At 38.5% G+C, this 15,014-nt stretch overlaps 1 protein-coding gene across 1 annotated transcript in view; it reads right to left on the reverse strand.

Moving 5' to 3' along the window:
* Nucleotides 1-15,014, reverse strand: part of LOC131973151 (microtubule-associated tumor suppressor 1 homolog) — an 82,141-nt gene that overhangs the window by 34,027 nt on the left and 33,100 nt on the right. Inside the window, exon 8 of the mRNA XM_059335030.1 lies at nt 161-282. Coding sequence (XP_059191013.1) covers nt 161-282 — 122 coding nt within the window. The remainder of the gene's footprint in view (nt 1-160; nt 283-15,014) is intronic.

Below are 15,014 nucleotides of genomic sequence, written 5' to 3' on the forward strand. Positions count from 1 at the left end.
CCATGGGTTCTTATGGGTTAAATGTAGCCTACTTGTCACACTTTATACTTCCCTTCATCAGTAGAATCCAGCTCAGTCATGGTCTCTCATGTTGTGTCTCACCCGTGACTGAGCTGAAATTACATCTTAAAGCTCAAGCATAAAAGAGAAGAGGACATACCGGTTCAGCTGGAGGTTGATGTTGCTTTCTCTGGTTGTTTCCTCTTGCAGGTGCTGCTACCTGGGAGCTGCTGTTAGTGTTTATGGGTCTTGCTGGCGCCTCCCAGGGCTTGTTTTTCTCCACTGCAAGACAATGGCGTCCTCTTAGCGTTTGGTTGGCAGGTACAACATTCAACATGATGTCCACACACTGCCCCCCACACACAGTCCTAATTACATGTGTGTAAAAGAAAATTTGGACTTGACACCAAAACACCCAAACACAGAAAACCTAATAATCCTGCCCACACACACTCACTACATTTGCTCTCATATGGTGAATGAGTATACGCCCTACTGACTGTTCCCAGCTGAGGCAGATGCATTACAGGATTGTGTGGTAAGCGTGAGTGTGTGTGTGTGTGTGTGTGTGTGTGTGCGCATGTGAGATGGGCCCTGGGTGTGCATTAAGAAGTCCATAACCAGAGACAAAGCTATTAGAGAGAGGGACAGAGAGATCAACACTCATCCATTCAGTCTCCTCCTCTGTACTCCTGCCCTCCTTGCCTCTAGTCCATGTGCACTGATTTGCTAAAATTGCTGAAACTGTCACATTTCAAAGGACAGAATCATTTTGTGTTTTGTCCTTATTAAGGACCCATTACATTTACATTTAAAATGTATTACAATTGATAGTGGACTCATACTGGTCTACTATGCTGCTCAAGCCTGGTACTGAGGCTGGTAGTGACTTCCTTAAAAGACACTGCCACCTACTGGGTGATTCAACATGGTACAGCTCATAGCAAAACTCCAAGAGCATTGAATACATATTTTCTTTGACCCTTTATGACATATACAATCTAAAGTCACTGTTAAATAAGAATTTATAATCTATGTACATTTTTTAAGGTATTTTCTGACATTTTTAGAGACACTGTGAGCAAAAAATGCATTACCACAACACATTTTTAAATAAAAAAACAAAATGTTTTTTTCTTTGGCAAGCACTTAAATATGCTCAATGGTAGCTGGTATCACCAAAATGTATTTTAATAAATATACACATTTTTTAATTCAAACGATTCTATCATTACCGTAACATTTAACCATTTTTTCTCATCAATTTTCATTCAGATTTTGTTCTTTATACATTGTTAAAAACCATTATGTTTGATTATATGCTGTCAAATGTATATCATTTTTAGAAAGTTTATTAAATATTTATTGTATATAAGTGTGGGGGAAAACCATGACATTTTTATCTGGACACATTACGGAAATGAATTTTGTGAATCAAATATATGTTTAAAAATATAGAAAATATTATTTTAACACAAAACAATGAATTGTGCCTCATTATGGCTATATTGTTCATTCATATAAAAGTGAAATATATTTAGTTTAATAACGTATGTCCTTATAATCTTCACAGACATAAATTAGACTGGCTTCATGAGAATTACCCTACTGGCAGAAGAAGAAGCTGTTCTGTACCAGTCTTTTTGTTCAACCAGAGCTGTGATTCACACGTGAGGTGGAAAAACAAGAAAGGTCGAACATAATTGAAACCAACCTACAGCTTAATAGATCCCACTGTGAACACTAAAGGTTGAGATTCATCACAGCCTTCAGTTATTAAACTCTCCTCCTGTGGAACCATCTCCTAGTTTTAGTCCAGGAAGCAGACACCCTCTCTCTTTTTCTCAGAGGAAACTTAAAACGGTCCTTTTTGATAAAGCCTATAGTTTATATTTATAGGCCTAATTTGTCGGGGGACATGATACACTGGGTCTCTCCTTTCCTCTCTTCATCTTTACACATTTGTGTCCCATTAATACATATTCCTGGCTTTACCTCTTCTTGCTGCTGTGCTCCTGCCAGACTCCCACTCCCACTATCACCATCATCATAGAGCGTGGTCTGGCTGCGGCCCTGCTAGCGACCCACTACTACCACCATCTCCATCATGGATCATGGTTGGGTGAGACTGTTGCCATGAGTGCTGTGGTGGTTATGCTGGACTCTATTCTTAGTTGGGTCATCTATAGCAGTTACTCATGACTGTTCAGATGAGAGTAGCAGTGATGATGAGAGGAGTCAATATGGAGATTCAACAGATTCAGATGGAGAGTCTTTTTAAGTTAATGTTCAACACAATGTTTGTTAATAAAAAATAACTCCAAACTACAGAATCTTCTCTGTCTCCCTTCTTTCATTGGTTCCACCCCAGACATCTGATGATCTCAATGTAAGTTGTAATTTTACTATCCATAATTGAACTCAGTATTAGCAGAGCTTTCATTTGAGCCTAATATTAAGGCTCTATGACGATTTTGAAAAATGGACATTTAAAGAGCTAAAAATTGGCGGCCGTCTTGAATTTGGGTCAAAAGGTCAAAAATAGATCAAATCAATAAATTTACATCATTTATGAATTTCTTGACCCAAATAGTCTCAGAAACCATGTATTATGCAGTACTGTGGTCCAAACCATTTAAAAGATAATTTCCAGCTCGGCTGACGGTAGCCATTTTGGATTAAGGGCTCTCAAAAATGTTTGAGGGGCACCCCGGCTCAATTTCTTATTTAACCCTTATAGACGCATGAATTTCTTAACCCTTATAGATGACAAATCCAGTGAGAAACCAACCTTCGCTCTCCACGGTCATGGAACTGCTAGGATTACCCAACTATCTATCACTACTATTACACTGTAAAAACTGAAATCTAAGTAAGATGAATTATCTTAGATCTAGGGGATATATGCTTATTTACTTATACTTATGATAAGATAGTTCTCCTTAGTAAGCAGTTTTTATTTTAAATTGTTTCACTTGTTTGATATAAAGATTCCACGCCTTTTGCCTTATTTCAAGATTTTAAGAATAATATTCTACGTACAACGAAAAATCTTTGTAGCTGTATCAAGAAAAGTACTCTAGTTTTTAGTCTGACTTTGCTGGTTTCAAGAAATATAATGCCTATGCATACCATTATGTCAAGATGATGGCTCTAGCATTTACTTAATTAAAGAATCATTTTCAACATATCGAGAAAATAGGTCACGTGTATTTCATTAGAATCAAGAAAAAGTTAGAATACACTAATTCTAAGGTATTCGTGGGTTCATTGAGATTAGATATTTTTACTTGTTTTTGGTCTTGACAAGCCAAATTTTCTTGTTCCATTGGCAGATCATTTTGCTATTTTTAAGCAAAATACACCTAATTTTTGAAAATTTTTTTCTTGTTTATAAGAGCTGACTTTTTGCAGTGTATGATCCTCAGCACTGATCGTGGTTGGGTCAGGACACCTATTATCTCATCAGTATTGGTTGAATTTTGTTTCTACTAAAGACACTATTTTTTTCCACTGCTACTATCATTATTAGCAGTATTATCATTAGTCTTATTATTGCTATTACCACTGTTAATACCACTGCCATTTGACTTGATCTACCAGCATCACATCTACCATCTTTAGTTAGTGCCATTATTGTTGTCATGGTTACTTCTCTGTCCCTCTATCCTCCCTTCCCCTCCCCTCCCACACTCCATCTACTCTATTTTACCATGTTGACCTGTCCTGTACAAATACAATCTATTGCATGTAAAAATCTGAATATATGAATATATTCAGATCTGATGCATGTTTACTATTCCAACAGCAACATTAGCAGGACAGAACACTCATCAATGCTCATCAACTACTGTGTGGAAGATGTAGGGGGTGGGAGGTGACAACATATTAAATAAATATATGCCTCAGATGGAATTGGATAAGGAATAAAAACATTCTGGTTATATGACCATTAGATGGTGAATGAAAATACCACTGTCTACTGACAGTCACAGATAGGCTCATGAACACTGAAACATACTGCAGACCAGTTTTGCACACCAGTGTTACCATAGTAAAAAGAAATGCTCTTGCAGGATGATAGATCACTTTTCTTTTTTTTCTTTTTTTGCAACATAACAGTTATCATATTAACCCTTTAACTGCATGCTCAACCATATGGTAGAGCCTCCAACCAGGAAATCAGAAACAAGAAAATTACTCCAGGCTTTTGGCCTGTTTTTGGTGAAATTTTGAAAGGTAGGTAAAAATATTTTGACATGTCATACTGTCAGACGCCTTACTGAAAATAATAATGTTAAATGATTCCACAAAAAAACTGAAATGAATGTATAATCATTTTTTAAAAACTATATCAACCAAACGGTTGATTTGGTGCTTTATGGCTAGCTTATCGGTATCAAGCCAATGTCATTATAATGAACTATGTGCTATGAAATCATAACTGATCATTCATTGCTGTAAATATGAAATATTTAATGTTATTCCATCATAAATATGCTGAAATTATCAATAAAGTATGTAGTTTTTGTCGCTTTCTGAGATGATTTCAAAGTAAATATGGTAATTATATAGAATAAATATATGGAAATCATGACTATCACAACTAATTCCATTTTTAACAAAATTACAAATGCTGGTCTACTAATATTTTAACCATTGTAAGAGAATGTGGTTTGTATTTTTTTTTTTTAAATGTGTCTTACAATTACTAGATGGATACAAAAAGGGGTTAAAGGGATAATAAAAAAAGGAGGAAAAAATGCAAGTTGAATTTCTCAGATTTTTTTCATTAACCCTGTGTTACCTACATATTACCAACATTTAAAGAACTCCCAAACATAATTAAAAATTTGCTTAATAATGCACAGGAGCTGCTGAGACAACAAATCTCATGTGATCTTGTTGAATTGTGTGATGGTTTGTGCGCATGTGTGTGTGTGTGTGTGTGTGTGTGTGTGTGTGTGTGTGTGTGTGTGTGTGTGTTGGAGATGATGATTTGTACCTGGAGGCTGCCATGCAGTCATGCAGAGATGCTCAGCCCAGACTGAGAGAGAAACAAAACTGTTAGCATGCAAGCTACAAAAGTAAAGTGGATAGAAAGGACAATCCCTGCAATGTCATGAGATTATCTTTCAGTACACAATATCATGATCTCCATATCACATGGTAAGATAGGGAATCATCAAATGAATTATTGGAAAGCTGCGCGAGCAATATTGCCTGTATTTTCACCAGTAAATCAGTGATGGGTAAATTTCAAGTCCAATTCACAAACAGCTCTAATAGCCACATGCAGTAAGAGTTTAATTAAGGATGAATATAAGGTCCCCTTCCTCTCTAAGGTCCTGGAGAAAGCAGTCACAAATCAGCTGTGTGACTTTCTACAATACAATAGTTTATATGAGGACTTTCAGTCAGGATTTAGAACTCATCATAGCACAGAAACGGCACTGCAAATATTACAAATGACCTTTTAATTGCTTCGGACAAAGGGCTTGTATCTGTGCTCGTCTTCCTAGATCTGAGTTATGCATTTGATACAATTGACCATGACATCCTACTACAGAGACTGGAGCATTAGAGGAATGGCACTGGGCTGGTTTAAATAGTATTTATCAGACTGATCCAGTTTGTTCATGTACACACTAATGTTAGTCATGGTGTTCCACAGGGCTCTGTGCTCGGACCAATTTAATTTACACTTTACATGCTTCCTTTAGGAAATCACTGGAAAACATTAAATTAATTCACACTTATGCTGACAACATCTAATTATATACAGTATATCAATCAAGCCGGATGAAATTGATCAGTTAGCTGAAATTCATGCGTCCCTAAAAGACATTAAAAAAATCTAAATCTAAATCTATCGTAATCAAAGCTATCTCTGATCAGGATCTGTCGTTTAGCTCTCATATGAAACAAAATTCAAGGACTGCCTCTTAACACCTAGCTAACATTGCAACAATCAGACACATCCTGTCCAAAAAGATTGCAGAAAAATGAGTTCATGCTTTTGTTACTTCAAGTTAAGATTACTGTAATTCCTTTCTGTCAGGATGCTCCAAAAAAACCCTTAAAACTCTTCAGTTGGTCCAGAATGCTGCGGCTCGTGTACTGACGAGAACCAATAAAAGAGATCATATTTCTCCTGTTCTAGCTTCGCTGCACTGGCTCCCTGTAAAATCCAGAACTGAGTTCAAAATCCTTCTTCTTACTTACAGAGCTCTAAATGGTCAATCACCATCATATCTTAAAGATATATACATAGTGCCATATTACCCTTCTAGAGCACTACGCTCCCAAAATTTTAGGTTACATGTGGTTCCTGAAGTCCTTAAAAGTAGATTGGGAGCCAGAGCCTTCAGTTATCAAGCTCCTCTCCTGTGGAATCATCTCCCAGTCTCAGTACGGGAGGCAGACACCCTCTCTTTATTCAAGAGTAAACTTAGAACTTTCCTCTTTGACAAAGCCTATAGTTAGGACTGGCTGAGGCCTTGGATCAGCCCCTAGTTATGCCGCTATAGGCCCAATGTGTTGGGGGACACGATACACCGGGCCCCTCTTTTCTTCCTCTCTGTTATTCTTTACACATTGATGTCCCAATAATACTTGTTACAAGCCTGTATTCTCTCAGAGAACTCGCACTTTTTGATCCGTCCTGTACAACGACATCTATTGACGTCTGTCCGTCCTGGGAGATGGATCCCTCGTCTATCTCTCCCTGAGCTTTCTTCTTTTTTCCCTGTTAAAAAGGTATTTTGAGGACTTTAGGCTGGTGTGGGGTCAAAGGAAAGAGGTTGTTGTACCCTGTACAGTCTGGGTAAAGCCCTAAGAGGCAAATCTGTGATTTGTAATTCTGGGCTATATATATATATATATATATATATATATATATATAATTGACTTGACTTGACTTGACACTGTTTCAAGCAACTGTTCCATTCCACACAAGTTTTCTTGACGCAGCTCCAGTTGTTGACCAAAGATAATCTACACAGAGAGAACATCTCTACCTAGTTTTAAAAAATAGAGAGAAAACTGCAGCCAAATCTGGTGCACATATCTGCTGAGCCTGGGGAGAATCTTCCAGTCCGACAGATATAACCTCTAATGCTCTCATCTGCACCCATGCACAGTAGGAAAACAGCAGCCATCACATCAGATTAAAGCTTAAAGACTGGCCTGCTTCAGCTACAGCATTGTGCAGCTTGTGTGGGTATGCACATGTGCTTACTAAAGCTGCCTCTAACCTACATTTCAGGGCAATGGCAGGCGGCAGCTGGAACTGGGTCTGTGGAGCTCAGACTGAGGAAACACGCTGCAGCCAAACACGTGCTGCTGAGCTCAGATGGGCCAGTAAGGACTACACAGCACAGCAGAGTGGCCAATCTTAAAAAGATATATTATAATTATAAACAATTATAAATACAACAATAATAATAATAATTAATATTATTATTATTTCTTATTATTATTTTTATAAAAGATAACAAAGTCTTGGGTAATTTAGCCAAGACACATGAAAATGAATGCGTCAGAGTTAGCCCATGTCTAACCATACTGGCATACTCACAAGTCAGAAGCCACGTAAAGCTGTTGAGGTCCAAATGTTTGCTTAGCTTCTTTGCTCCTTGTAAACTAAGCAAAAAGCATTCAAATAAAATTATCTGGTGTTTGGTTGATTGTCTTGGCTTTGAAATCAACACTTATTTTCTTTCACAGCCATTCCTTTAATAATCAATTTCATATTAATATCACACGTGAACATTTTGTATTCTGTATGCTCGCTAAACAGAATTCTCATTTTCCAAAAAGGGCCTGCAGTGGATCATATTTTTTTTACACTATGATGTTTTCAAATGTTCAGGTCTGGTTCACTGCCTTCTTTCGTGCTCAGATGAGACTACAGAGCTAATATAGCTGCCAAAGCAATCGCAAGGAGTTTAATACTCTCACAAAGCATTAAACCTACTCAGTCTAAATTAGCCTACCAACATTACTAATATGCCATAATGAGTATTTATTAATATGACTTTGTAAGAAATATCTCAGGAGATTTGGAATCAAATGCTCGCCTAGCTAGAAAAACTCAAAACTAGACTTAAAAATGACAAAATGTAGAGGTTAAGGCGCTGGGCCGTAGACTTTTGTTTGTTTTGTAAGCTATGATGCACATTTTAGTTGACTTTTTAATGCCATATATTGGCTGCACATTTTTACAATTGAATAACACAAATGCCAATGGGCTGACGTTTGATAAATAAAAATGTAAAGGAATCAGTAATTTATTTCGTATAATTATTTTGTCACAGCCACAGGGAGCCACTGCAGACGGTCTTGAAGAGCCACATGTGGCTCCGGAGCCTCAGGTTGCCCACCCCTGTACTAGATGTAGCCTTGTGAATCAATTTCCCTTTACCGATTTTGTTTTGTTGGTTAAATGTTGTAATTGTTGTGTTTAGTAGTTGTTGCAAGAAATTTGTTGGTTTTTATTGTGCTTGCATCTCAATTATTTAACCTTAAAAGACCTAAGTCTTTGCAAAATCCATTAGGATGAATTACAATCATAACTGTAATTGACCTCTTTTATGTGGCCAACAAGTAGGACTATTTTCCATCTACCACATAATAAAAATTCAAAATTCCCCCTCAAACCATAAAATAAAAGTCAGATGCATCTAATTCCAGCTTGTGTATGTGTGTGTCACATGGTTGGTGCTCCTGTAAGCGTGGGTGTCACAGCTAAAGGTAGACCGGAGCTACGGCAATTCATCCCTTTGACGGAACCATGTACACACTTGTTAAGAAAACTGACGGCCCTATTGTAACCTTTTACATTCATGCTGGCTCTGGTGACCAGCATTCTCAACACTGAAAGCCCCCGCAGTGGTTGAGAGATGGAGGCAACAATGGCTGCCAACACCAGGGAAACTGGAGGAGCGGGACGAGGGGGGAGGAGATGGTGTGAGAGGGTGAAGTGGTCTTTGAGGCTGATCCAGGGTTTGGCTTGTTATCCCACGACCAAAGATTAGGCTTAAACATGGCCAAGAAAGCTTATCCTTACTCTTATAAATTTGGAAGAGGATGGTTAGTGGATAGTATACATTAGAAAAATATTTCATTGTGTTATGGAAAATAAAAACACCAAGGACAGCCAGGTGTTTTTAGGGTACACCTGCTTATGATGCTGCAGTAGCTTAAATATATTATTTCAAAATAATGGTATAATCACAAAATAATCACAAAAGGGACGGCTACTGAGGATGCAGCATTAAACACTCAGTTCTCAGGGATGTATGAGTAATCTTAAAGAGAATTAGCCTCTTTGCTAGGGCTTGGTAGCATTGCACTTCAACCCCACCCAGCCACGTGTGTCTACAGTGGATACAGAACTGAAGAATGAGGATTTTCTAGCACTCTGAGGGCACAAGAAAGATAATGAGAAAACAGATAGATACATGGATATTTATGGTTGGATCGATGGATGATGAGCAGGTTGGTGTAGAACTGTGAAAAATCCCAGCTTTGCTAAATCTTCTAAAAGCAGCTATTGAGGATGGGATGGGGTCACAGATGGAGGTTTGTGATACACAGCAATGGCCAACAGATAAGGCTGAAACATGCATTGATTGACGAGTGGAAAGGTGTATGAATTGAAAGGATTTAAAAAATGATGGCTGGATGATGGGAGGCCATGAAGGACATTGGCATATCCAGACCTGCTTGGAAAACCACGGTGTTCTTCCTGCATCCCGACAGCAGCTGAAGGTTTCGGAAAAGTCCTTTGGCTGTCAGTTTCACATGGAAGTTGGACAGCGACAGTCGGGGAGACCATAACATTGTCTGTCTTTGTCCTCCAATGCTCTTCAAGATTTGATTTAGACTGATGTTTCCAGTTTGGGTTGACTTTTCGAGTAAGAACATTGACTTTCAGCACATTCTCTGCTCCTTTTAACTGTTAAAGAGTCCTGGGCTTCAGTTAATATCAATATCAATATCAACTAAATTTCCAATATTGCCTGTCTGAATGGTATACTGGCATACCAATGGTCATCTGTTTCAGGAAATTTCATCCTTTGTAACACTCCCGAAGCATTTTATAGAAAACAGTTTTAACATTCACACTTGCTATGAACTGATAAATTGACTGAAAATTCCCAAATAAGTAAAGATATTCCTCTTTACTTCTCTTATTTGAAAATAATTCAAAAGAAAATAATAATTCAACATGAAAAATGAGGGAAAAGACTTAAGAAAAGGTTGCTGCTGCCACGTGGTAATAAAAACTAAATTAAAAACAAGAGGAATTTCAATTCAAAAGGTAAAATATTAAATTAGATGCAAAAAATACTAAGAAAAAAAGGAATGCAGTAGAAAGCGAGCTGCCCTTAATCCATGAGATCCACTGAAAAAAAAAAAAAAAAAAAAAAGCACCAGAGGATCACTGGTTTCTGTAGCCCAGCCAGTAGAGGAAGAGAAAATGGCACCAAAAATAGCTTCGTATTTCACTATCTTTCAGGTGGTCTTGAATCGTCCAACGATAAAAGATGGAGAGAAAGCAAGAGGCAGTACTCGTATGTGTGTTTTTCTGCGTTTGAGGGAGGAAAGAAAATCCTCATTGCGTTGATGATGAGTTATCCATCTCTGCTGTTACAAACATGCAGCAATCCGTCCCACTGACACACCAAAGAGGTGTTTCTTCTGTCTCTTACACTAACATGCAGGGTGTCTGGACAAAGACAAGGATTTATACACTCGATCTTTTTTACTGCTGTTTCCAGAGCTCTGTGAAGCCTGTATACATACACACATACAGAGGGAGGAATGCTGCAGGGGAGGAGGGCGAGGGGGAGTGGGTGGGACTTGAATAATCTGTCTTTGCTGCTCGCTCACTCTCTCCCTCCCTTGGTCCCTTCCCCCTCCCTCCCTCCCTCCCTTCTTCCCTCCCTCCACCCCCTCTATTCCATTCCCCCTTGCTTGCTCACTCCCTCACTCACTTGCTCCATCGTTATTTTCTCAGGTCTCTCATTCTCTTTTGGTCTCCATTTGAATGACGGAAAGTCGTGTTGGACCAATCAGATCAAGGTTAGGTGTGATGAAATGACCATGAAAAGGAAAAACATCAAAAGAGTGCGAGTAGCTCATATACTGTATATAAATAATGGATGTAGTCACCATGACGTCACCCATTGGTTTATAGACTGTATGGACCATCAATGAGCCTATTATTTCACGAACCGTTCTTATGAACAAATTTGTTCTTAAATCCTACTTACGAAGATTTTACAAAGATTGTGTCATTCATTAATTTTTTTCTTATCCAGGATTTTTCTTAGGTAAGAACAAATCCTAGGAACACTCAGGAGTACTCTTAAGCACATTTCAGTGCTGACATGTTGGCATGGTTGTGTTGTCTCAGTTCAATAAAATACATTACAGTGAAATTTCAGTCATATTATGTATTTATTTATTCATTTCATTTATTTTTATTTTTAATTTTAATCAAATTAAATGTGCCAACACTTTAACATGAATCAAGTAAATTGGAAATCATGCCGTCCATTAGTTAAATTATTAGAACATCGTTTTCTTCAATTTCTTGTTCATTTTAATGCCTCCACTGCACGCGTAACTGCCTCCCAGGCCTCCTTTTTGTTTGTGTTGGTGCAACCTGCACTAAGGCTGCTAAATATAATTTTCTTCCTCCGAGTGATCTCCTGCAGCAGAACTTCTAGTTCTGAACTGCTAAAGTTTTTTTTTTCTTTTTACCTGTGCTCCAACGGATTTACGTTTTGCTTTAGGCATTCTGTTGCTGTTTCCTCTGTGTGGTTTCTACACACGGCCCTGCACTCCTTTTTATAGGCCCTTTTATGGGCATTAATGGGCAGCTACCTATGCTAATCCTATGTTAATTAGACTCACCTGGCACAAGGAGATGGCTTTCATCAAGTTAAGAACACGGCTGCGAACAATTCAGCGGCTTAAGAACACGTTGATGAATCTGACGTAGGGTCTTCTTAGAAATCTTCTTAAGAAAGAATCTGAGAAGATTCTTAAGAAGATATTGGTGAATGAGGCCCATTGTTTTTTTAATCCGCTAGGGACCATATTTGGACTGGGGAGGCGTGAGGACGTGTCTATATAAATAAATAAACTCTTAACACTAAAACAAAATGTACGTTACTTACTGGAAAAAATTAACCGCCAACTCCTTGGAGTGTCTTTTAGTAAAACCAAATGCTAAACAAGACATTTTTAAATAGCCAAAATGTTCAAATAAACTTTCATGAAGTGAAAATTGACTGTGAAAAGGTCAAAATTCCAATATGAAAACACAGCAAACAACTTCTCAGCTATTAAGATGTACGCAGTGCCGTAGATACGCATTGTTCTGCTTCTCTCCTGATGATGGCTCGCTATGTTAGCAACCTGTCAATCAAAGGTTGCCACGCCACAAATAATAAGCTTATTCATCTTTATCTTTATCTAAATGCGACCATTTTTTACACAGTTAACATCATATTGTCTTGTAATAAATCAAGTGAGAAGTCAGACCTGAAGGTTGCTGCCTGGAGGAGTTTCACTACCTCTCTTTCAGATACACACACATATACACACACACACTTCGGTTCCTTTTCATCTCTCAGAGGCAGGTGCCATATTAAAACTACTTAGCCAAGCACAGATGCATTTGTTTTACACACACACACACACACACACACACACACGGTAACATGGTTAATGTTGTAAAAGCAGTAACTTGGTTATGTTTAGACACAAAACTACTCATTGTTACATCCCTAACAATGTCACAAAACCACATAACAAAACCAAGGGTTAGGTTAACTCACTGATGCATTTACGTGACACAAACATAAGTATCCTGGATGAAAGTCCTGTGTTTATCTCACATCCTCCCTCTATGGATTTCCTATCTGCTTATTCTTCAATACCTGACTTTTAGCTTAACTCCCAACTTATTTACTATGGCTACTAGCGGTTGCCACCTAACAACAAATGTAAATCTTGGTCATACTAAGCTTTCACCGACAGCTTTGCAACGTTTTTGGATGAGGATGGTCTGCAATATCAGAACACTGAACATCCCCTTTGTTGCACATGTATTGTAAACTAGTTACATTTACAACAGTGAAAATGGCATCCAAAAATATAAGTGATGTTTGTGAAGGAAATTTGGTGTTTCCTGCATGGTGGGACATGAAGTGGGCGGCGACCTATTTGATATTCAAGACACAAGGCCCAAACTGTGAACTTAACTCTGATAGCAACATGACAGGGGGAGGGGAACATCACAAAGTGATGTCCTGATGTGATGTAGGGGCAGGAAGATAGGGCTGCATTGAGGTTTGCAGAAGAATCGATGCTGGGAACTACAACAGATATAAGTTGAGTGGTTAACGGGGCTTTGTTGTACTGTGAAAGAGCCATTCGTGATTGTGCGGTGTATGGAATACGAATGTGCTAATAAAACTTGCTGAACAGAGTATTGAGTGCTTTGTGTTAGGCTAGCTCACCCATTAACTTAGTGCAGTTGTCAAAATTGCCACGACATCTTATGGACAAGGACTTTTACAATATGTGTGTTAGTGGTTTGGTTCACTCAGATATTTAACCATATTTATTAAAGCCAGCGTATGTGGCCAAAGGAATGCAGTCATGACCTGCCAAGTTTGCGGCTGCAGTAGAGAGGCGATAGCCGGCGATGACCCTCCAGAACCTGAGCTGCCGAGAATAACCACCACTTGGTTGCTCAAATTGCCCTCCGATGCCAACAAAAAAGGATCTTCCTGCATCACCACATGTTGCCTTTTCCTCAGTACTTTCTGTGTTTGGGTCCAAATCATAGACTGTATAAATAATGGACGTAGTCACCGTGACATCACCCATTGGTTAGTGGCCTGTTTGAGGCATCAAGTTCAGCGCTACACTCGTCGCCATCTTGTGTCGCATTCTTGTTTTCAGAAACGCGGAGCAGACCATATCTGGACTGTGGAGGAGCGAGAGGGATCTGATCACTGACTACAGCCTCTCTACACCTCAACCTGACTGAGAGAAGCTGCTGCTAATTCATGTTAGCATTAACCAACAGCGACTCCTTGGAGTGTCTGTTAGTCCAACCAAACGCTGAACAAGACATTTTTACTGAACAAAACGTTCAAATAAACTGTCATTAAGTGAAAATACAGTGAAAGGCTCAAAGTTATGAGACCAAACCGCTAAACGTTCTGGGGCCATTATTTACACTATCAACATAAAATTGTCTTAAAGAAGATTTTTTAATAGCGATTGAGACCATAGTGTTTTCCTAAAAGATATTTCTGAGGTAAGTGAGAAGTTTTCTCATTTTGTATTGAAATGAATTGACCTAAATGCTTTTGCAACCTTTGTCAGCACCCCCTGTTGGAATTTTCGGTAGAATGCAGCTTAAGGCAGTTCCTGGTTTGCCTCCCTGCTCAGACCCGAAGGTTGCTGCCTGGTCCAAATCTGCTATTCCTGAAAGGTGACAGTGCGAAATGACCACGATTAACCCAGAACTCTTTGAGGAATTTTATGAGCTGCTAACAGAATTTAAAAACTGGAAACTTTTCACTGTACACCATTAGCTACATGTGGAATGATTAGCACAAAAAATGGATTGGCAGGTGTGCAACTGCACTACAGCAAATGCAAATTAAACAGCAGAGCTGAAATACCCACCTGTAGGTTCCCAATTAGCTAGAACAGCAACAAAGTGAGAGACTTCTGTATTAGACATAAAACAGTGGGCCAGTATTGCTTACTGTTGTAGAGGAACATTACCATTAACATGTTAATGCATACCAGTCACCAGAGTGAGTAAAAAAACAATCAGAGCCCAACTCCTTATCCTTGCTGCTTTCAAACAGAATCTGAATAAGCTTTAATGGCCAAGTAAGTGTGTACACACACATATAACAAATGTCTCAATGACATAGACAGAATTGTAGATTGTAGACAATTTTTGACCT

This window comes from Centropristis striata, chromosome 1 (assembly GCF_030273125.1).
Source record: "Centropristis striata isolate RG_2023a ecotype Rhode Island chromosome 1, C.striata_1.0, whole genome shotgun sequence".
Classification (NCBI taxonomy): Eukaryota; Metazoa; Chordata; class Actinopteri; order Perciformes; family Serranidae; genus Centropristis; species Centropristis striata.